General features: G+C 37.8%; 1 protein-coding gene across 1 annotated transcript in view; it reads right to left on the minus strand.

Annotated features, from left to right (window-relative positions):
* Positions 1 to 7,171: 7,171 nt before the first annotated feature.
* The window catches only part of ABCA6 (ATP binding cassette subfamily A member 6), a 63,641-nt gene continuing 46,317 nt past the window's right edge, over positions 7,172 to 24,495 (minus strand). Inside the window, exons 26-39 of the mRNA XM_026456774.2 lie at positions 21,237 to 21,356; positions 19,643 to 19,720; positions 18,346 to 18,437; positions 17,533 to 17,653; positions 16,807 to 16,924; positions 15,833 to 15,924; positions 15,289 to 15,443; positions 14,702 to 14,777; positions 14,533 to 14,627; positions 13,449 to 13,568; positions 13,112 to 13,252; positions 11,313 to 11,392; positions 9,461 to 9,516; positions 7,172 to 9,324 (exon numbers count right to left, since the gene is read on the minus strand). Of these exons, the coding sequence (XP_026312559.1) occupies positions 9,223 to 9,324; positions 9,461 to 9,516; positions 11,313 to 11,392; positions 13,112 to 13,252; positions 13,449 to 13,568; positions 14,533 to 14,627; positions 14,702 to 14,777; positions 15,289 to 15,443; positions 15,833 to 15,924; positions 16,807 to 16,924; positions 17,533 to 17,653; positions 18,346 to 18,437; positions 19,643 to 19,720; positions 21,237 to 21,356 (1,446 nt within the window). The 3' untranslated portion in view covers positions 7,172 to 9,222. The remainder of the gene's footprint in view (positions 9,325 to 9,460; positions 9,517 to 11,312; positions 11,393 to 13,111; positions 13,253 to 13,448; positions 13,569 to 14,532; positions 14,628 to 14,701; positions 14,778 to 15,288; positions 15,444 to 15,832; positions 15,925 to 16,806; positions 16,925 to 17,532; positions 17,654 to 18,345; positions 18,438 to 19,642; positions 19,721 to 21,236; positions 21,357 to 24,495) is intronic.

A 24,495-nucleotide genomic window follows, 5' to 3' on the forward strand; every position in this document is an offset into this window, starting at 1 on the left:
TAAATACATTCAATTATCACTATAAAACAAATATACATTTATAAAGCACTAATGGTTCCAGAATGAACAAATTATAGGTTATTTATCACAGGTTTGGAAATGTAACTTTTCAGATACAATTATATCTGTAAAATATACAGATAAAATATTTAATTGCATAAAATGCTTATATAATAGATAAGAAAAAGATTAAAGCACAAATATAAATGAACAAAAAATATAAAAATTTAAAAAATAAAATGCAGCTCCCAGGCAAGATGGCCAAAAGGGAACAGCCCTAGTCTGCAGCTACTAGTGAGATCAGTGCAGAAGATGGGTGATTTCTGCATTTCCAACCAAGGTACCTGGTTCATCTCATTGGGACTGGTTAGACAGTGGGTGCAGCCCACAGAGGGGGAGCAGAAGCAGGGTGGGCCATCACCTCACCCAGGAAGAACAAGTGGTCAAGGAAGTCCCTCCCCTAGCCAAGGGAAGCCATAAGGGACTGTGTCTTGAGGGACGGTGCACTCCAGCCCAGATACTATGCTTTTCCCATGGTCTTCACAACCCACAGACCAGGAGATTCCCTTGGGTGCCTACACCACAAGGGCTCTGAGTTTCAAGCACAAAACTGAGTGGCCGTTTGGGCAGACACTGAGTTGGCTTCAGGAACTTTTTTTGTACCCCAGTGGCACCTGGAATGCCAGTGAGACAGAATAATTCACTCCCCTGGAAAGGGGACTGAAGCCAGGGAGTCAAGTGGGCTAGCTCAGCAGATCACACCTTCATGGAGCCCAGCAATGTAAGATCCACTAGCTTGAAATTCTCACTGCCAGCACAGCAGTCTGAAGTCGACCTGGGATGCTCAAGCTTGGTGAGGGGAGGGGTGTCTGCCATTACTGAGGCTTGAATAGGTTCCTCTCACAGTGTAAACAAAGCTGCCAGGAAGTTCAAACTGGGTGGAGCCCATCACAGCTCAGCAAAACCACTGTAGCCAGACTGTCTCTCTAGATTCCTCCTCTCTGGGCAGGGTATCTCTGAACGAAAGGCAGCAGCCCCAGCCGGGGGCTTATAGATAAAACTCCCATCTCCCTGGGACAGAGCACCTGGGGGAATGGGTGGCTGTGGGCACAGCTTCAGCAGACTTAAAACGTTTCTGCCTGCTGGCTCTGAAGAGAGCAGTGGATCTCCCAGCACAGTGCTCGAGCTCTGCTAAGGGACAGATCACCTCCCCAGGTGAGTCCCTGACACCTGTGCCTCCTGACAGGGAGACCTCTTCCAGCAGGGGTTGACAGACACCTCATACAGAAGATCTCCAGTTGACATCTGGCGGGTGCCCCTCTGGGACAAAGCTTCCAGAGGAAGGAGCAGGCAGCAATCTTTGCTGTTCTGCAGCCTCCGCTGGTGATACCCAGGCAAACGGGGTCTGGAGTGGACCCCCAGCAAACTCCAGTAGACCTGCAGAAGAGGGGCCTGACTATTAGAAGGCAAACTAACAAACAGAAAGCAATAGCATCAATATCAACAAAAAGGATGACCACGCAAAAACTCCATCCAAAGGTCACCAACAGCAAAGACCAAAGGTGGATAAATCCACAAAGATGAGGAAAAACCAGTGCAAAAAGGCTGAAAATTCCAAAAACCAAAATGCCTATTCTCCTCCAAAAAATCAAAACTCCTCGCCAGCAAGGGAACAAAACTGGATAGAGAATGAGTTTGATGAATTAACAGAAGTAGGCTTCAGCAGGTGGGTAATAACAAACTCCTCCGAGCTAAAGGAGCATGTTCTAACCCAATGCAAGAAAGCTAAGAACCTTGCTAAAAGGTTAGAGGAATTGCTAACTAGAATAACCAGTTTAGAGAAGAACATAAATGACCTGATGGAGCTGAAAAACACAGCACAAGAAATTTGTGGGCCGGGCGCGGTGGCTCAAGCCTGTAATCCCAGCACTTTGGGAGGCCGAGATGGGCGGATCACGAGGTCAGGAGATCAAGACCATCCTGGCTAACACAGTGAAACCCCGTCTCTACTTAAAAAAAAAAAGGCAAAAAACTAGCCGGGCGAGGTGGTGGGCACCTGTAGTCCCAGCTACTTGGGAGGCTGAGGCAGGAGAATGGCGTAAACCCGGGAGGCGGAGCTTGCAGTGAGCTGAGATCCGGCCACTGCACTCCAGCCTGGGCGACAGAGCGAGACTCCGTCTCAACAAAAAAAAAGAAATTTGTGAAGCATACACAAATCGATCAAGTGGGAGAAACGATATCAAAGGTTGAAGATCAACTTAATGAAATAAAGCATGAAGACAAGATTAGAGAAAAAAGAATGAAAAGGAATGAACACAGTCTCCAAGAAATATGGGACTATGTGAAAAGACCAAACCTATACTTTATTTGTGTACCTGAAAATGACAGGGAGAATGGAACCAAGTTGGAAAACACTCTTTGGGATATTAACCAGGAGAACTTCACCAACTTAGCAAGACAGGCCAACATTCAAATTTAAGAAATACAGAGAACACCACAAAGATACTCTTCAAGAAGAGCAACCCCAAGACACATAATTGTCAAATTCACCAAGGTTGAAATGAGGGAAAAAATATTACGGGCAGCCAGAGAGAAAGGTCAGTTTACCCACAAAGGGAAGCCCATCAGACTAACAGCATATCTCTCAGCAGAAACCCTACAAGCCAGAAGAGAGTCAGGGACAATATTCAACATTCTTAAAGAAAATAATTTTCAACCCAGAATCTCATATCCAGCCAAACTGGATTTCATAAGCGAAGGAGAAATAAAATCCTTTACAGACAAGCAAATGCTGAGGGATTTTGTCACCACCAGGCCTGCCTTACAAGAGTTCCTGAAGGAAGCACTAAATATGGAAAGGAAAAACTGGTACCAGTCACTGCAAAAACAAATCAAAATGTAAAGATCATCAGTGCTATGAAGAAACTGCATCAACTAATGGGCAAAATACCAGCTAGCATCATAATGACAGGATCAAATTCACACATAACAATATTAACCTTAAATGTAAATGGGCTAAATGCCCCCAACTAAAAGACACAGACTGGCAAATTGGAGAGTCAAGACCCATCTCACATGCAAAGACACACATAGGCTCAAAATGAAGGGATGGAGGAATATTTACCAAGCAAATGGAAAGCAAAAAAAGAAAAAAAAAAATCAGGGGTCGCAATCCTAGTCTCTGATAAAACAGACTTTAAATCAATAAAGATCAAAAGAGGCAAAGAAGGGCATTATATAATAGTAAAGGGATCAATGCAACAAGAAGAGCTAACTATCCTAAACATATATGCAACCAATACAGGAGCACCCAGATTCATAAAGCAAGTCCTTAGAGACTTACAAAGAGACTTAGACTCCCACACAATAATAGTGGCAGACTTTAACACTGCATTGTCAATATTAGAAAGATCAACAAGACAGAAAATTAACAAGGATATATTCAGGACGTGAACTCAGCTCTGGACCAAGCAGTCCTAACAGACATCTACAGAACTCTTCACCTCAAGTCAACAGAATATACATCCTGAGAGCACCACCTAGCACTTATTCTAAAATTGACCACATAATTGGAAATAAAACACTCCTCAGCAAATGCAAACGAATGGAAATCATAACAAACAGTCTTTCAGACCACAGGGCAATCAACTTAGAACTCAGGATTAAGAAATTCACTCAAAACTGCACAACTACATGGAAACTGAACAACCTGCTCTGAATGACTACTGGATAAATAACAAAATTAATGCAGAAATAAATAAGTTCTTTGAAACCAATGAGAACAAAGACACAATGTACCAGAATCTCTGGGACACATCTAAAGCAGTGTTTAGAGGGAAATTTATAGCACTAAATGCCCACAAGAGAAAGCAGGAAAGATCTAAAATTGACACCCTAACATCACAATTGAAAGAACTAGAGAACCAAGAGCAAACAAATTCAAAAGCCAGCAGAAGACAAGAAATAACTAAGATTAGAGCAAAACTGAAAAGAGAGAGAGACAGCCTTAAACTCCTGGGCTTAAACAATCCTCCCACCTCAGCCTCCTGGATAGCTTGGACTACAAGCACATACCACCACACCTAGCTAACTTTCACTTTTTTTTTTTTTTTTTTTTGGAATTTGCAGTGATAGGGTCTTGCTATGTTGCCCAGGATGTTCTTGAACTTCTGGTCCCAAGTGATCCTCCCACCTCATCTTCCCAAAGCATTAGGATCACAGGCAAGAGCCATCATACCTGGCCTCTTTTCTTATTATGCTATAACCAGGTAGTGTGATTTATCACCTGGTTTTCTTAGCTCTTGTGAAGATCTTTTTGCGGATAGATAGTTACTCAAATAGATGTTTTTATAGAAGGACAATCAGAGGTAACAACTATTCTACCATCTTGCTCCATTCTCTCCTTGACATCATGGTGATTCTTTTATTCAATTTTATTTAATTTCTATATTTTTCTCTATTATACAAATTTTCTTCATTGATCATAAAAATATTTTTATTTTTATAATTTCAACTTTTATTTTAGATTCAGGAGGTACACGTGAAGGTTTGTTACATGAGTATATTGTATGATGCTGTGTTCGGGATACTAATGATCTAGTCACACAGATAGTGAGTATAGTAAACAATGGTTAGTTTCTCCTTGCCTCCTTCCCTGTCTATTAGTCCCCTGGGGGACTACTGTTGCCATCTTTATGTCCATAAATACTCAATATTTAGTTCCCACTTATAAGTGAGAACATGTGGTATTTGGTTTTCTGTTCCTGCATTACTACACTTAGGATAATGGCTTCTAGCTGTGTCCATGTTGTTGCAAATGATATGATTTTGTTCCTTTTTATGGCTGAGTATATTTCATGGCTGGGTGTTCTTTTTTATTCCAGGGTATATATGTACTACATTTTCTTTATCCAATCCACCACTGATGGGCATCTAGGTTGATTCCATGTCTTTGTTATTGTGAATACTGCTGTGATGAACATATGAGGTCATGTGATTTTTTGGAAATTATCCATTTACTCTAGGTTTTCTAGTTTGTGTGCATTTTCCTTTGGTCATATACCCAATAATGGGATTGCTGGGTCAAACGGTAGTTCTATTTTAAGTTCTTTGAGAAATCTCCAAACTGCTTTCCACAGTGGCAGTGTTCCCTTTTCTCCACAGCCTTGCTGGTATCTGCTGTATTTTAATTTCTTAATAATAACAGTTCTCTCTGGTATAATATAGTATCTCATTGTGGATTTGATTTGCATTTCTCTGATGATTAGCAATGTTGAGCATTTTTCATGTTTGTTGGCTGCTTGTATGTCTTCCTTTGAGAAGTGTCTGTTCATGCTTTTTACCACTTTTTAATGGGATTATTGGTTTTTTGCTTGTTGAAATAAGTTCCTTATAGATTCTTGATATTAGACCTTTGTCAGATGAATAGGTTATGAATATATTCTCCCACTCTCTAGGTTGTCTATTTACTCTGTCAATAGTTTCTTTTGCTGTGCAGAAGTTCTTTGGTTTACTTAGGTCTCATTTGTCCATTTTTTGTTTTGTTGCAATTGCTTTTGAGGACTTAGTCATAAATTCTTTCCTAAGGCACATGTCCAGAATGGTGTTTCCTAGATTTTCTCATAGGATTCTTGCAGTTTGAAGCCTTACATTTACATCTTTGATTCATCTTGAGTTAAATTATGTATATGGTGAAAGGTGGGGGTCCATTTTCATTATTCTGCATATTGCTAGCCAACTATCCCAGCACCATTTATTAAATAAGGAGTCCTTTCCCAATTGCTTATTTTTGTCTGTTTGTCAAAGAACAGATGGCTATTGGTGTGTGGCTTTATTTATGCATTCTCTGTTCTGTTCCATTGTTCTATATGTCTTTTTTGTACAAGTATCATGCTGTTTTGGTTACTGTAGCCTTATAGTATAGTTTGAAGTCAAGTAATGTGATGCCTCTGGCTTTGTTCTTTTTGCTTATGGTTGTTTTGGTCATTCAGACTTTTTATATAAATTTTAAAATATTTTTTCTAATTCCATGAAAAACGACATTAATAGTTTGGTAGAAATAGTGTCAAATCTGTAGATTGCTTTGGGGAGTATGGCCATTTTAACTATATTTATTATTTCAATCCATAAGCATGTTATATTTTTCTGTGTCATCTGTGATTTCTTTCAGCAGTGTTTTGTAATTCTCCTTACAGAGATCTTTCACCTCCTTGATTAGATAAGCTAGATGTATTCCTAGGTATTTATTTTTTGTGTGGCCATCTATCTGCATACTTTTTATTTCCTTTTCTTGCCTCATTACTCTGGCAAGAACTTCAGTACTATGTTGAACAGGAGTGGTGAAAGTGAGCATCCTTGTCTTGTTCCAGTTGTCAAAGGGAATGGTTCCATCTTTTGCCCATTCAGTATAATGCTGGCTATGGGTTTGTCATTGATAGCTCCTATTATTTTGAGGTAAGTTCCTTCAATGCCTATTTTGTTGAGGGTTTTTATCATGAGGGGATGTTGGATTTAATCACAGGCTTTTCCCACATCTAATTATATACTCATATGGTTTTATTTTTAATTCTCTTTATGTGGTAAATCACATTTATTGATTTGTGTATGTTGAACCAACCTTGTATCCCAGGAATTAAGGCAAGTTAATCATGGTAAACTAAATTATTGACGTGCTGTTAAATTCAGTTTGCTTACATTTTGCTGAGGATATTTGCATCTATATTCATCGGGGATATTGTTCTGTAGCTTTCTTTGTTGTTGTGTCTTTGCCAGGTTCTGGTATTAGGGTGATGCTGGCTTCATAAAGTGAGTTAGGGAGTAGTCCCTCATCTGTGAATTCTTAGAATAGTTTCAGTAAAATTGCTCAGCTCTTTTTTGTAAGTCTGATAGAATTCAGTTGTGAATCCATTTGGTCCGGGTCTTTTCTTGGTTGGTAGGTTTTTCATTACTGGTTCAATTCTGGAACTTGGTAGTGGTCTGCTAGGGTTTCAATTTCTTCCTGGTTGGATCTTGGGAGATTGCATGTTTCCAGGAATTCATCCATTTCCTCTAGATGTTCTAGTTTGTGTGCATAGAGGTGTTCATAATAGTCTCAGAGGAGCTTTTGTATTTCTGTGGGATCAGTGGTAATGTTGCCTTTGTCATTTCTGATTGTGCTTATTTGGATCTTCTCTCTTTTTTTTTTTTTTTTTTTTTTTTCTTTTTTAGTCTAGCTAGTTGTCTATCGATCTTGTTTATCCATTCAAAAAACCAATTTTTGGTTTCATTTATTCTTCGTGTGGATTTTTGGGCCTCAATTTTGTTAGTTCTGCACTGATTTTAGTTATTTCTTTTCTTCTGCTAGTTTTGGGGTTTTGTTCTTGTTCTTCTAGTTCCACAAGGTGTTATGTTAGAGTGTTAATTTGACATCTTTCTAACTTTTTAAGGTAGGTATTTAGTGCTATAAACTTCCCTCTTATCACTGCTTTTGCTGCATTCCAGAGATTTTGGTATGTTGTATCTCTGCTTTCATTTATTTCAAAAGATTTTTTTATTTCTGCCTTGATTTCATCATTTACCCAAAAGTCATTCAGGAGAAAGTTTTTAAATTTCCATGTAATTCCATGATTTGCGGAGATCTGCTTGGTATTGCTTTCTATTTTTATTCCACTGTGTCTGCGAGTATGGTTGGTATGATTTCAACTTTTAAAACTGTATTGAGACTTGTTTTATGTCTGAGCATGTGGTCAATCTTGGAGTATGTTCTGTGTACAGATGAGAAGAATGTATATTCTGTGGTGATCAGCGGAGTGTTCTCTAGATGTCTATTAGGTCCAATTGGTCAAGTGTCAAATTGAAGTCCAAAATTTCTTGTTAGTTTTCTACCTCAATGGTCAGTTTAACACTGTCAATGGGATGTTGAAGTTTCCTACTACTATTGTTTGTCTCGCTAAGTCTTTTCATAGGTCTAGAAATCATTGTTTTAAGAATCTGAGTGCTCCAATGTTGGCTGCATATATATTTGGGATAATTAACTCTTCTTGTTGAATTGAACCCCTTATCATTTTGTACAATATGTGAACACCAAAAAATCAGAGAAGGAATACTGCTTGGTCTTTGAATTTTTGGGGGGTGATATTCAGAATTAAATAGCTATTTTTAAGGGACAGAATAAAGTAATATGTTAAACTGATAGATATTTTAAAATTAAATAATATAAAAGATATGTGGAAAATATATAGATATACATACATGCACATACACTTATATAAGGGAGAAATGATTTTAAAATAATATCAAATCCCATAAAACTATTCAAAGATGACAAGGAAAATTAGCACCCCCTGAAAACAATAAGTTAATATTGTTCAAATACTACTGTGACTCCCTTTATCTTCAAAAGGTATCATGGAACTATTTTGCAATGTGAGTGCTTGTCTACTTGTATGTCTAAGGACCTCCCAATACTTGGGAGGTGTTTTTTTTTGTTTTGAGACAGAGTCTCGCTCTGTCACCCAGGCTGGAGTACACTGGCATGATCTTGGCTCACTGCAACCTCTGCCTCCTGGGTTCAAGCAATTCTCCTCCCTCAGCCTCCTGAATAGCTGGGACTACAGGCAAATGCCAACGCCTGGTTCATTTTTGTATTTTTATTAGAGATGGGGTTTCACCATATTGGCCAGGCTGGTCTTGAACTCCTGACCTCGTGATCCACCTGCCTTGGCCTCCCAAAGTGCTGGGATTACAGGCGTGAGCCACAGCGCCTGGCCCCCTACTTGTGAGTTTTAAAGCAATTTCTGGAACATTTTCAGAAGACTCTTGAGTTGTACTTGCTTATAAAAGAAAACCTGTATACCTGTTGTATCACGAACTGGTGTGAAGTAGTCATGCAACTTGGCTACTGAATATATCCTTCCCATATTTCAGCAAGAGAATGTTTTTAGTAAAAGGTAAAAAAGTCATTTTTTAAAAAATTCTATGTTTATATAGTTTGATTTCCACAATACTCAGTGCCTGACTCTTTGGGTGGCTTTACTAATATTTTGCATTGCCTTTATCACAGGTTTGCTATCACCCCTATGTTTGAGAGGAAGAATAATTTTTAAATTTATGTATTTATTAACTAAATATACAAAATACACCTGATGTTAATTTTAAATAATCTTTAAAATTAAATGTACTACTAATTATTACATAAAGCATAAGTTTATAGGACATCAACAAAAAATTACTAGGTTTGAGATTTTAAGGTTCATCTGAATGAGGGAGGAGTTTCCATCTCATTGTTGTATCAACTTCTTCATCAAAATTTCCCACTTCCTGCTCTTTAGAAAGCTCTAAGAATACCTAATTAGGAAACAAAGAAGAAGGAAAGAAGGAAGAGAGATTATCAAGTTGTTGGTCTTCCAAACGAATAGGAAAATGCATGTTGCTTTCATGTGAAATTTACCAGGATGATACAAAGTCAAACCAGTTGACTTACCTTCTCCAGTGTGCACTGAGAGAGGCTGTATTCTTCCAGGTTAAAGTTATGCTTCACTGATGGAAAAAAAAAAAGACTAGTATTAAGAGTAGATGCTTACAATTTATTACCAATAGTTTTTTCAAAATCACAAAGAATAAAAATGTAAATCATTAATATAAATAGATAAAGTTGAATAAGCAAATACTTGATGTAAGGATGAAATAATGAAAGCCATACAGATTTAATGTAAATACATACTATATTAATATTGATGTTATCATTTTCTCATATTATGTTTCAGTAATATTTGTTTTGGTATTGCATGCATATGTATTTGGAAGATACATATGTTCCTTGAAGAACTAATCATCGGTCAAAATATTGTTACACATGAGGAAGATCCTATGCCATCCTCTTTAAGATAACTCAAAACTCCCTTCATCCAGTTCATCTGTTATATCACCCCTCTGCTGGACTTCCCCACCAAAAAGTCTGTGTGACAGTTGTTACCAGATTCACATATCCATGTGTGCATACTTCACTATTTATACACTAAGAATCTGCTAGGTGTAAGGCACTCGTAGATGCCAGAAATAGAACAGTCAAGAAAATAGACAAATACTCCTGCCTTGATGTAGTTTGCATTTTAGTGGGAGGAATTAGTGACATTAAATACACAAACACTTAAATATATGATAAAGTTAATGATGATAGTGGCTTTAAAGAAAAATAAAGCTGATTAAAATAAATAGGGAGCACTAGGCACTCTTTTTTACCAGATAGTCAGAGAAGGCCACAGTAATCAGGTAATAATTGAACCAACACCTGAAAATGGGAGGAAGAGGCCTGGATGTTTAGGAAGGAGAATTCCAGGAAGAAGGATTAGCAAGTACAAAGTCCTAAGGCAGGAGCTTACATGTCTGGCAGCATTTAGGAAGAACCAGAAAGTCATCTGTCTAGTGTGGAAGGAACAAAGCAGAGATATACATTATGACATATATTATGTCAAACATAATGAGCCAGGCATTGTTCTAGGTGCTTAAAATATTTACTCATTTAATTCTAACAACCTGGCCAAGTGGGCACTAACAGTATCCATCATTGTAGAGACAAACCATCTAGATATGCAGGGATTGAATACCTCACCCAACGTCACCCAGCTAGTAAGCAACAGGCCTGGGCTAAGAACCCAGAAAGATGGGCTCTAGAGTTTGAGTTCTTCACCATTATGCTGTGCTGAGAAACTACACCACGATGGTCTGCTGTTGGGAATGATGGGGTCGAAAGCAGAGAAAATGATGACAGGAGAGTGAGTGAGGACAATTTCAATTAGCAAGAGGAGTTACACACAACCCAGGGGACGGTCGAAGCTATCATTCAAATAAAAAGGCCAAATACACGTGCACAGACACAAGGAGGTTGATGGATAGATGGAAACTTTCTCTGTTGCTTCTATTTTATTAGTGAAATACAAAGCAAGGGCATCTACTGAGGGAGAAAAGTGGGAAGGAGGTGGATATGTAAGGAAAGAAAGGGAGTAAAGTAATAATTTGGGACACTTGGTGTGAATGGATTATACAGGCCACACACAGGGGCTTTCAGGGTGGGATGCCATGGCTTCACAGTAAGAACAGTCAAGCATGTGTGTTTCCTGCAGCTTCAGTTCCTGCACTGGAGATTAACCTCTTTTCATAGAATCAGATTAACCTAAATTGGGGTTAAATCGCACCATTACCTACCATTAGGATTCTTAAAAATCATGCCCTACGGGCCTGTTTTAAAAAATTGTTACCCAATTAGCTTCCATTAAATTATTATTTTAGTGTTAGTTAACTCTTCAAAAGATTTATTTGAATGTGGTCACTCTTACCTGCCTCTAATTTGTGAAAGGCCTGCGATAGAGGGTAAACATCTGCCACTGGCAGCTTATAGGTTAACAAGGAGGAATACCTGAAAACAGGAAGATGTCGTATTCAACTCTGAGTTTCAAGGGGAGAAAATGAGCATCAGAATAAATATTGATATTACCAACAATTTTCTTCTTAAAAGTAATGCAAATTAATGTATGGCTTAAATATGAAATCATAGCATTGTTTTGAAATGATTTTTGGTATCTGGCTGTTGCAGACAGCTCTCCTGGTAATAACTCAGCATAATTACATATGTGCTTAGCTTATGCAAAACCTTTGCTTGTTGAAAATCTGGTATTCTGAACTATTCCCTCTGGTTAGTTCAAATTAGGTTGGCAATCAACCCAAAATAAGTGTTCATCTTTGTCATCAGAAAGCTAATTCATTGTTTTGCTTTTTTTAATGAATGAATTTTTTCTTTATTTCTTACACTTCCAGCAATTTGCATTACATTTACAATGGAAAATATAAACATTTAAATAAAAGTAAATTTAGGACTATTTTGTAAAACCATAAATAGTGGCAAATCTTGGAGATGGAGGTTGATATTGGCAAAAGATCTGCAGGGAAGACATACTTACTTTGAAGGCTTTCTAGGCCCTAGGGACATCCAGAAGTAAGGAAATCGATAGAGCTGGGGCTGCCAATCAAAAAACCTCAGAATCTCCTTGATTCCCCCTCCTCCCAGAAGTCTAACTTGTAAAGAATAACATGAGGTTGGGAGAGTTGGAGTTAGCAGTAGAGGAAGGACATAAAATACTTTAACTAAATACTTCCCTGACCTCTAAGGAAGAGCTATAATTGATTTGGGGCATCTTGCTTCTGTGTGCTACTTCTGGCTGTAAACCCTCATGCCCTATTCCCAAACAGGGGTTTGGTGCTCCCAGGTGGCACTAAGGTTGACCAGACGTCCAGGATTGGCCCTTTTCAGACCAGCGCCTGCTCTTTCTTTCTTATCATTTTTGATCTTCCCACTTATATTAAAACTGCTTCTCTGATTTGTGACACCAAACGTCTGGGAATGGGACGAAGTTACATGTTCTGATATCTATCTTAGAAAATTTAATTACATTTACACTGGGCTAAAATAAAATAGTAGCTTTTATGTCCTATTTTTTGATGTGCTTATCTCTCCACGGCAATTTCAAATTCAGTTTCTGCTCCACCTTCTTGCCCTCCCCCAAACAACATACAGACGTACACAAACACACACACACATACACACACACACACATACACACACACACACAGATATGTGGGCATGCACACACACATACACACACACCCCCTTCCAGTCTCCATTTTAAGGTATGAAAATTCCATTAAAGAGAGACTCTTTGGTGATCTCAATTGCCATTTGTTTCCTATGGGGAAAATTCACCCTAAATATTTACATCTTTTACATTTTAAATATTTATATATGTTAAGCATTTATAAGGAGGCCCAGGAAGGACACCATTGTGGTCCTGTGTGGGTTTCAGTCATCAGAAGTTCCTTTCCCCAAGTCTTTCCAAGTCCCCCTCTGGAGCTGGGAATCAGCCTGGGATGGCCAAGGAGGGTGTGCCTGGGCTGCCCCGAGGGACACAGCTTCCTGAGTAGGTCTCAATCTCTTATGATCTGGAATACTAAACAAATCAGTTTCTGTGGTCCCTAACTTTTATTCTGAAGTAAAATCACTATGAATTTCTCACACAGCTAAAAGGAAACCACTGAGTGGATAAAGCCTCTGTATTTCTTCATAATCAAAAGCCCATCTCACCTTTCCTGCCCTGCTGCCTGTGGGAAAAGCTTCAGAATCTCAGTGTGGACCAGAGTCACTTGAGAAGGTTCCTTCACTTTCAGCTCTAGAATGTAATCCTTGCCAAGTTTGTTTTTCAGGTGTTGGATAGAGCCAATGCATCTATGGGCAAGAAAGAGAATATGTTGGAAAAAAATATTGCCCTTAATTTTTTAATGTTATTCTTAAATTTCAAATGTAGAAGAAAAGGTGTCACCAAGGAAGCCAAACGGAAGGGCTCCAGCTACACAGGGATTTTGCTCTTTCCATGGGAAATCTCATTTTGAGCATCAAATACAGGCTCTGGAGAGACACCCACCTAAGCCTTCCAGACACCATGATGGCCACACGGTCACACAAGGCCTCTGCCTCAGCCAGATTATGGGTGGTCAGGAGGACACCCCTCTCTGTGTTTTTAACGACTGCCTGGATTGCCTGCCTGAAGTGAGCAAAAAAATTAACAGTATTTAAAATAACTAAGTGCAGAACAAAAACAAGGTAAAATACAATATATGAATCACATTCAGATCCTAATTCAAAAAAAATAGTGCAATGTAAGCACCGACTAGGTTTTGGATAACATAAAGAAAAATTATTAAATATTTTTGATATGCTAATCATATTATACTTGAGTTAAAAACCTTTTTTTTAAGAGTTAACAAAACTCCTTATCTTCTGAAGATACTAACTGAAATATTTATAAATTAAAGAATATGCTGCTTTGTATTTCCTTCAAAATAATCGGAAGGTGGAGAAAGGAAGTAGGTGAAGATATAGATGAAAGGAGATTGGTTCTATTGATACCTGCTGAAACTTCTCCATGGGAATAATGGATTCATAAGCAATTCTCTACATTTGTATAAAATTGCCATAACAAAGTTTTTGTTAAAGTTGGAAAAGTACTGGACAGTGACAAATATGAAACTAGATTGAAGATTTTGTTATTCCAAAGGGTAAATCCTAGATGGGAAAGTAAGAAAAAGAATAAACCCGAGAAAAACTGGAGGAACAAATTTGACAGGTCACATTAAAAAGGAAAAAAAAAAAAATCGGAAAATTGTGTCAGGAAGTTAATAGTCTCCAAGGAAACAAAGTAGAAGGAAAAAAAGAGGAAACAGTTATAGACATCTCAATAATTGAAAGGCAAAATATTTTTGTATTTTAACAGTCCACATTAAAAACCTAAAACCCCAAGAAAATGTGAGGTTTCTTAAACCTGAATACCATATGAACATCATGCAGATTAGATCATCTATTGGTTAAATATTTGTTTTCCTGATAATATAAATTATGTCCACTGAATCAGGAACCAGTGGGTTTGAGGACTGATTTTCCAAGATCACTTAAAATATGCAACATTCCCTAATGTGCATCTCGCAGCTCTGGGGTATAATGATGCTCACCACATTTGCTGCTGCCCTGTGGGGTCTATGCCCGTAGATGGTTCATCCAGGAGCAAGACAGGTGAGTTTCCCAGGAGGCTCAGCACAAAACACAACTGCAATGCAGAAAAACACCCGTTTGCTGCCACGCCACACCAGCTCTCCACAGAGCATCACACACCACACATACCTTTCTCATGGTTCCTGTTGTTAATTTCTGCACAGGAACATTCAGCTGCTCATGCAGTTTGAAAGCACTCACTAATCTGATAGAAAACAGAATGAGGACATCTGGTCAAGAGAAGGTTTTTGGAAAATCCAAGCACACAGAACAGTAACAGCATTGGAGGGAAGTTTAGCAATATTATTGTCAAAATCCTAACTCGCAATTTTAAAAAAGAGATTGATTTTGAAACATGAAAGATTTTTTTTTATCTCATAAACAGTTTTAGGAAAAAACTAGAATTCTGAATGAGAAACTGAAAATGGATGATTATTTCATGTGCAGGATTTTTAAATTAGAAAACTGAAATGGATGATGACTTACGGTGATTCATTCACTTATTCCTTGTCAATTATTTTATACAATCATTTTTTAAAGATCTCTCATTCAGGGATGCAGGAAGTCAGGTCTTGTCCCTCATCCCTGCTCTGCCACTGACACTCCGGAAGGGTGGAGATATCATATTCACTCTCTGTTCTTTATTAGTGAATTCATCGTCATTGCAACAGTCTCCCTGCATTCCGACACAAAGGAATCGCAGGTCCCATCTGTACCTTGCGATGGCGAGCCTTGCATCCGCTTTGCTGAGCCCCTTGACAGCAGCATACACCTCCAGGTGCTCCCTCACCGTCAGCACGGGCCACAGCACGTTCTCCTGAGGGCAGTACCCCAGGTGACCCAAAACTGAACTGCCGCCTTTCAGTTCCACCTAAAAAAATAAAAGAGCTTTAGAAAGGCATGCAGCCTTGTTTCCAATAGTGCAATTACTCCAGAAACTGACATATATAAACACCTACATTGTTTAACCATCAAATAAATACTATAGGAATTACTTCATATATTTATCACAGAAAATGATTTAAAGTACTAACATAAAAATACAGTTTTACATGCAAAGGAGAAAAGAGACCTAATAAGCTCAGGTAGTTCCTGAGAAACTGATGAGGAGAAGGTAATTGGTTTCTGGTAATATTCCAAGTCCTGTTATAAACACTTGATGCCCAGTAAAAATTTCAAGAGGGGTATAGTCTTTCAAGGATGGACTCTGTATGTATCATGAAATTTCTGTTTTGGAAATGGAAACCATTTCCTCACTACCTCTCCAGCAGTTGGCTTTGTGATCCCAGATATCATTCTAATAGACGAACTTTTCCCAGCACCGTTGGGTCCCAGCAATCCGAAAATTTCACCTGAAAGAAAGAATCAGACTATCAATATTGGAAGTGAAATACTGAACAACATAAATCTTTTGCTCCAGTGAAATCTTCTAAGATCTCTGTACCCTTCAGTTAGTACTATTTTGAGATTGATAACATACATGTAATCCATGTCACCAAAGCATGTTCTTTATTTTCTGTAATTATGCCAAATGTTACGGCAAACCTTGTGAATTTGATGTCAATACATCTGTCCTTCCCCCTCCCCCCGGATTACTTGTTTCAGTTGGAAATGTGCCCTATTGTTTTCCATAATAGATAGCTGATGCACTGAGTACGTGTATGAATGATTCTCAGACTTGAGAAGTTAGGGATACTTTCTTCATCCCAAATTCAACTACCTGTGTTCAAGTTACCATCATCTTTCATCCCAACTGATATAAAAGCCTCTGAACTTGTCCCCCCACAACCAAACTGACAAATAAACAATAGCCAATCTGTAATCTTTTCAAAATATAAATTAAATATGACACAAGTCCACTAAAAACTCTCCAATGGTATTCCACTAACTTGTACAAAACACAAACTCATTGCTGTTTTCAAAAGCTGTACCTAATCTGGCACTGCTCAGCTCTATAGCTTTATTCCTTCCATTTATGGATGCATCCAGTGGCCTCTTGGCTGAAGATCTTTCCAAATGTGTCTGAGTCCCTGCCCTCACTGTTTCCTCTACCTGGATTCTCTTTGACTAGTTCCTTCATAGTTGTATTTCCAGAGTCTAAAACACTCCCTGGCACACTAAATATATATATATATTGAATAAATGCTTCAGCAAGTAAAACTGTGCCTATGACATAGATGCTCAACAGGTAGTTCTAAAAATAATGGTGAATTGTAAAAGGGATTATTACAGACCTTGTTGAACACAGAAAGAGATATTTCTTGCTGCTGTTTTCTTCTTCCTCTTTGAAAAGCAACTTTTCTTCTGGCCTGCATATTCTTTGTGTAGACAGCTGGCAAGTATAACAGGTTTCTAGAAGAGACGACAGCATGATTTTCCTCTTAAATTTCAGAGACTTTAGTTCTCTGCTGGAACCATTCATGCCTTATGTCATAAACCAAACCATATTCTGAGTTGAGAGTAATTCATGCTGCTAAATGTAATACCCTTTCATTAATGTAGAAAATATTTCTTGCTTCTAAATAGACTAAATTTCATGGAAGCAGCTCATTGTCTTGCCAGAAGAGGGATGGCTAACCTCATGGAACCATGTCAAAGAGTCAGATAGAGTAACCCTTAAAATCTTAATCTCTATTTAGCATTCTACGACAAATCTAACTTAAATTCTTTAACTCATGAGGTCTTGTTTGGTCTTGCAATTACAGCCCTAATTATGAAAGCCCACTTTTCTCAAAAGAAAAATTAAAACCATTAGGTTTTGTGTTCTTTTTAGCTTCTAGGAGACTCCAAATAAGTGAAGTGCCTTGATTATGCAGGCACTTCTTTGGAGTGTCCTGGACGCATAATATAGAAATGCACCAAACTCCAAACTTTCAAAATGAAACCCAGCGTATCAAATCCTGTTCTTGACAGTTCTTGAATATCTCCATTAACATCCATTTTGCCCCTTGTTTTTTTACCTCGTCGAAGATTGAAGTGGTCAGAGCAGTTGCTGTTCTTATTCTTTCTGCTTGAACATCTTCATCTTCATCTATGGGTTCTTCTGGATTTGGTTTAGCATCTCTACTTTGAGGGGAAATTCTACAGAGAAAATGAAATGTTTTACATGTGGTATTCTAGCTGTTAAAAGATGTGTCAAAAATCAGCATTCCTGTGATTTTACTACTGTCCTCTTCTCTAACATGCAGGTGATGATGTGATGATGACTGTCAACATCGCTTCTGCTTTTGCCAAGAACTCCTGTCCCACTAGCCAGAATCCCTTTCTTAGTGTTGTTGCCATTCTTCCAGTAAGAATCTTTGACCCTTTCAAATCTGTCAGCAGATATTGCTCCTTTCTCTTTAAAATCCATGTCACTTTCATTTTCTCTACTCAGTCTGAGCCCATCTTCATCACACCAGATTTTTTTTCAACATCATTTACTGCTCACCCTTTCTACGCCCTCCATTTATAAAACACTCAACTATGTTGCTAAATCAATTCCTTCCCATCTTTTTTCTTCAAGGATGCACAATTATCTCGGAGGAGAGAATGGCATATTTGGGTGCTTACTAAATTTTGGATGGAGTGAAGGTTTCTTACAGCTGCTTACAGCCAGAACTCTGCCTGGGAGTTCTATCTCTTGGCAGTAAGGCAGCAATCCACCTTCCCTCATGACAATCAACATGTGCTTCCCTTGTAGATGTAAATCTGTATTAACAAGATGATAGCGCAGACACCATCTAAGAATGTTAAAATATGATATTAAGTATAAAGTTAAATTTCATCCCAACCTGAAAACAGGATCTTTTCGCATTCTTTTCTTTCCATATTTTAGTTCCATACATCTTAGAACAAAAACGAATAGCAAAGTCTGAAAGTAGGGCTACGAGCAAAGAAATACAGTTATATTTAGGCATAGGTTCACAAATATTATTTAAACATTTGAATTAAGTTGGTGGTATTTTGTCTTTGGGTAAATAGTTGTGAATCATTCTCATAAGTTGGCGGAGAAATGTAGCTATACATTCACAATCCAGGTTAGTGAAACCTGTCTCCTTTCTTCTTGCCACCCACATTCAGTTTGTAAGTAAATTCTATCTTCTCTATCTTCAAAATTATCCATAACCCAATTATTTCTCACCCCTACTCATGGTACTCCTACTTAGGCCTAGGTCATTATAATGTCTCACCTGGAAGGTTGCAACCCCTTCCTACCTGGGCTATCTCTGCCCCTCTTGCTCTAAACATCTGTTCTGAACACAGTATCCAGACCTACTTTTTTAATGCATAAGTCTGAATTTACCACTGTGCTTAAAACCCTCCAATGACTCCTCCTCCATCACTCAGAGTAGAGTCAAAGCCTTTAGAGTAATCTAGATTACCCTGTGCAACCCTTTCTCCTGGCCTCTCACTTTATCCCATAAATTCTGTGGCCATCTTTCTTATCACTCTTTTCCTTGGTCATTCAGTCAAAACCACACTGGCCTGGCTGACCCTGGATTGAGCCAGGGTCACTCTTACTACTTCCTACTGAAGTGCTCTTCTCGAAGCCTTTCCTGACCACCCATCTGATACCACACATATAATCCATTTAGTTTATTATCCGTCTCCTTCCACTAGAATATAAGCTCCATGAGGGCAGGGACTTCTGTCTTTATTTTCTCCTGTGCCTAGAAAAGTACTGACACATGGGATTCAAAGACAGTAGTTTCCTGCAGCCTAAATACACCAAAATAATCATTTTCCCTTTCACTTGTATTACTCAATTTTTGCCTTTTTATCTATTATTCAAAGAAAGTAAGTTATATTGCATCTCTGTCTTTTACAAGCTCCCTCAAATTTAGAGGAGGGACAGTAAACAGGATAAGTAAACAAAAAATTAATTTAATATTAAATTTTGGACATATATAGCCAATCCAAGCATGTAAAAAGTAACTCTAAGGGTTAGAAACATGTCTGAAGGTAATTGCTTTATCAAGACCATATAAAAACATTTTTTAAGTGGCACATTTTGGATCAAGATCAAATTGTTATAGTGAATGACAGTCGTCCAAAAGAATGTGTGCTGAGGTGGAAAGGTCTTCTTACTATGAAGCAAACTAGAAAATCAGTGGCACTCAATTTGAAATTTGCCTCTGGAGATTCTCTGTAGTGCTGCTGGTCTCTCTGAAAAGACAAAACAAAACACACACACACACTAATGATAATTCATCTGCTCTATGATTTGCATTTAAATAATATAAAATTCACATATTGACTATTTTCCTTATCAAGCTCAATTTCTCTGTGTGCACTAGTGACAAAGTAATTCCCCACAGAGAAGGAGAACCTCCTACTCAACTCTTGCTGTCTCTCAATAAGCAAGTAGCCTATGTCTGTTGCTCTCTTCCAATTTTTTTTTTTATTTGGTTTTAACATTTGCAGAAAGTCTACTGAAAGTATAGCAGAGAGAGGTGTTGGCACTGGTAAAATTTCTGGAGGTTAACAATATTTTTCTTAAGTGCTCCAGACAAGCCTTTTCAGAGCCCCTTCTTATCCCAGTGGTGACTATTTGCCTATAATGATAATTAGTTCCAGCATGTTATTCTTTCTTCATCAATCAATTCATTCAGAAAGTTACTCATTCCTCCTAAATAATACATGACAGATCTAGATGAATGTATTTCACCTTGCAGGTCTACTTAGGAGGAAAATGCTTTAAACAAAGGGATTAGTTTCTAATCAAGAACTTCAGGCATTGCTCAGCCAATGGAGATATATTTTTGCAAATGGAAGGCTTTTCCAGTTCGCCAAGGACATCCCCGATTACGGAAGCCCTCTTGACTTTCCTTAAAGCCATTTCATTGGGTGGTACAGAGAGCCCTGGCCTCATCGTATACTTTTCTCCACTTGAACCACATTCAGTTTCTTTAATGCCTCCTGGCTTTTCCTGATTTGGTGCCTTTGCTTTCTTCTGCAGAACATGCTTACCTCCTGTCCCATTAACTAATTCTTATTCATCCTTTAGCCATGTATTTAAATATAATGTTCCCAGAAGAACTATCTGACTTGCTAGAACACACCAGCTGTGCTTTGTGTGTCCTCCCTTGGCCCTTTGCCCTTGTGCTTTGTAACCTTTAGGTTCCTTGTATTGGCGTGAGTAAGTTCGGTCTGTCTTTCCCTCCACTAAGCTTTGGGAAAGTCAGGACTGTGCTATCTTGCTCATCAGGTGTCCCCAATTACTAGCACAGTGACTAACAGAGAATAGTATTTGATACATATTTTTGAATGATTGAATGGAATCGCATATGAGTTTATCCTTAGCGGCTAACAAATACCTGTCAAACCAAGCACATTTCCCCCCCAATCTGGCATTACCCATATTTGAATGGCATTTGACAATGCCTATATTTGGTAAAGTGAATAAGGCAAAAGTTTAAATGTTTTATTGAGATTTAATTTTGCATGTGATAAAATTCACTCATTCTGAGAGTAGAACTCAAGGATGTTTAGTAAGCTTACAGAGTTGTGCAAGCATCACCACAATTCCCCTTTTGAACATTTTCATCATCTCCCCAAAATCTCTTATGCCCATTTGCTGTTACTTCCCAGTTCCACTACTGTCTGTCTCTCTTGATCTGGGAAAAGCACTTTAATAAGCTACATATTCAAAATTAATGACACAGTTGGTAACATTTCTTACCACTTCCAAAAATGTTTTAAATCCAAGCAAGGTATACGAAGGAACCAATACCATGGTGGTAATCAATATACTTAGGTCAAAATTACTGATTAAAGTGGTAACAAACATGATGATGGAGGCCTACAAGGGAAGTTCAAATATATTTTATCAGACATATTCAATCCATTGGTATTTCGTAAAACATTTAAGATACAGGTGTTCTCATGATGTATATCATAATGTTCCTATACGCAGATATACTCATTTGGCAATGATAGTTTCTACTTTTAGAGACAGTAGGGAAGAAGCTTTTGTTAACAAGAATACATATGATCCCCAATAGAAAATTCTTAATAAAGACTGGAGACTAAGGTGAAAGCTAAAATGACCAAATAGACTTCTTGCCAGTGTATTATTAATTTAATCCAAGACAAGAGGATAGAGGGATTACCTTTTTATGGCTAAGGTAACAATATTGCTAATGAATAAAAACCTGTATATGTTGAAAGTTACATGGCTATCATAAAAAAATGAACAATCCATACTGTCTCTCAACCAGACTACTGTGGAGCTTTCTCATTGTCCTTCCTGCTCCATTTCTTCCCCATACCAAACAAAGGACTCTTCTGAGAGTGTGTATTTTTATTGTGACAGATTTATTTTATTTTATAAATTTTTATTGGTAAATGGGAAGGAATAAGGATAATTATTTATTTTTTTGTTTTAAGAATCAATTGATCAGCCAAGTATGTATTGAGCACTACCCTTTGCCAGATCTTATTAATGTACTGATTATAATAAAAACAGAATCATAATTGCTAAATTCACTAAATATTACATAAATGCCAGGTTTTAATAATTTAGCAGGAATTATTTAATCCTCACAACTCCATAATGTAGATACTTTTATTATCTCTCCCTTTACAAATGAGAAATCTGGGGTTTACTCTAAGTCCTTTAGTTCACTTAGCTGACTTCTCTTATTCTACCAGACCTCCACATTTCTACAATCTTTCCTCTCTTCTCATCCACTGGAATGAGAGAGGAGTCTAAACTTTGACAGTGTGAGAGATTACTCCAGGACTCAATGTGCTAAGATGTGCTACTATACCTCCACCACAGAGCATAATAGGCTGAAAAGGTACTTCCTTATCAGACAGGGGTCTGGGGTGCCCATGAAGCACCATAACCCTGGAGGTACGGAAGTCCACTGGACTCTAGAAACAAATTAACTGCTGACTGTGGCTTCACTCAACGATGGAGAGACATCGCCTGCACTGTCCTTCCAAATGGATTCCAGATCACCAAAGGACAACTGCACTGAATATCAACATACTATACCTTCTGACATACGATCCTGTGAGGAGTAAACAAATTACCTTAGTCCTAGGACTAGCTTGGTTTAAGTTGATACTAGCTGTACGATGAAAGACAAATTCTCACAACATATATTTTCAATACATATTTAGAAATAAATTATAAGTTATCTGTATGCAAATGCAAATTTTAGTGCAAACTGCTTGAGGTCTTTGTGAAGAGGTATAATTTTGAAACTTTTTAGCCTACTGAAATCAAGATGTGTTAATCAGCACAAGTTTTGAATCAGTATTTCCAACCATGCTACTGTCTCATATTTTTTAACATGAGGAATGACATAAGGTCTGAGACTCAAGTTTATTCCTGAGCCTGTCACTATTCTTCGTGTTTTTCTGAGCAAGTTACTTAATTCTTTCCTCTATTGAAGTAGAAAATTAAGAAAATAACAGAATAATAGTATAAGTAATAATAGTAAAAATTATAGCAATAGTAAGAAAAATAACAATGACTCATAGAATGAATTGCTGTATTAACCAAGGCTGAAAAGAATTTAAGTGGCCTCCCTCCCAGAAGTTCAAGTTAAGAGAGAATACTGTCTGTCCCAAGAAACATTAACCATATCTCTTTCCCACATATTTGTAAGTTCTGTAAGTTCCTGTTGTTCTTGCTGTGCAGCTGCAAGGTCACAAGATAAATAAGTGAAAGTTGAGTTGCAACTCATATTTTTCCTAAGATGTAAGTCATGGCATAAATGACTAACAGCGTTTGTTCTCGCTTCTGTAAACCTGCTTCCTGCCTCACGTTTTTCCCACCCCAAAATGCCTGAAAGTTGCTCACTTTCTTTGTTCAGGGCTCAGACTTTTAGGACGCATGTCTGCTGAGCCGATACACACCTAAAACAAAAGCTCTCCTGCATCCCGATCAGTCTCTCTGTTTCCTTAATTTCCTGCAACACTATAAAATTAGGTAAATCATACTAGACAATTTCAAATTTCTTTCAAGTCTGACATTCCACCATTCTAGAAATATGTAGATTCCTTCCAGTGACAGAAAAATGAAATAAATAAATAAATACACTGAAATATATAAGCATAAGAAGGGCAAAGGAAAGATAATCGGAGATTACAAATATACAAATACACATTTTACTATTACACTGCGGTGTAATTTTGTTTTTACATTTCGGACAGTCTTTATTTTACAAAACATACCTCGCTTCTGGAATATTGTCTTGCCTTATCTGAATCCATAACAACTTAAGCATAAATGGCAGCAAAGGATAAAAGGCATGCAATGATATGCATACGTGTTTCGATTTTTAAAATACAGTGTTTTTCAGTGTCATGTTTGATTTTCTGCTGTGATCTTTTATTTGTGACAATTTTTTTTCAAATCACAGTGAGAACACCTTAATCACCACCTTAGTCCACAAGCCTAAGAAGCAGTTCTGCATTATCATCTTACTTTAGAAAGAACAAAGTTAAATTTCTTCTTTTGTTCATCTATTCACTTGCTGCCATATATACAAGGCAAATTCATAATATGATAACGCAGATTCTGCCTTCTGCTGTGTTTTGAAGGAAAATTGTTCTCACTGGACTCTCATTCCTTACTCCACAATGGGAAAATGGTTTCTGCTTTCTAAGTCTAGAGATGAAACTTATTGTTTTGGAAGATTCTGGCACATTAAGTTTTAGAAGGTCTGTCACAGTCTATGGAATTGATGCGCAGGTTTGAACTCCTGGAACTTGGCTGAGAAAATCTTGTCTATAATGTTTTCCAACCCAAAGCATCACTACAGAGCCTGCAGCCGTGAGGAAATCAAACCAGATCAGCTTCTCCACTAAAAGCTAAAAGGCAAGGGCTGAGGTATGTTTCTACCACTGATGTTGAATGCTCCCTTGTCTGAAAAATTTCCAGCTCTATACAAACTGGGATAAGTTGTGAGTATACGGTAAACCAG

The sequence above is a fragment of the Piliocolobus tephrosceles genome, chromosome 16 (genome assembly GCF_002776525.5).
Source record: "Piliocolobus tephrosceles isolate RC106 chromosome 16, ASM277652v3, whole genome shotgun sequence".
NCBI lineage: Eukaryota > Metazoa > Chordata > Mammalia > Primates > Cercopithecidae > Piliocolobus > Piliocolobus tephrosceles.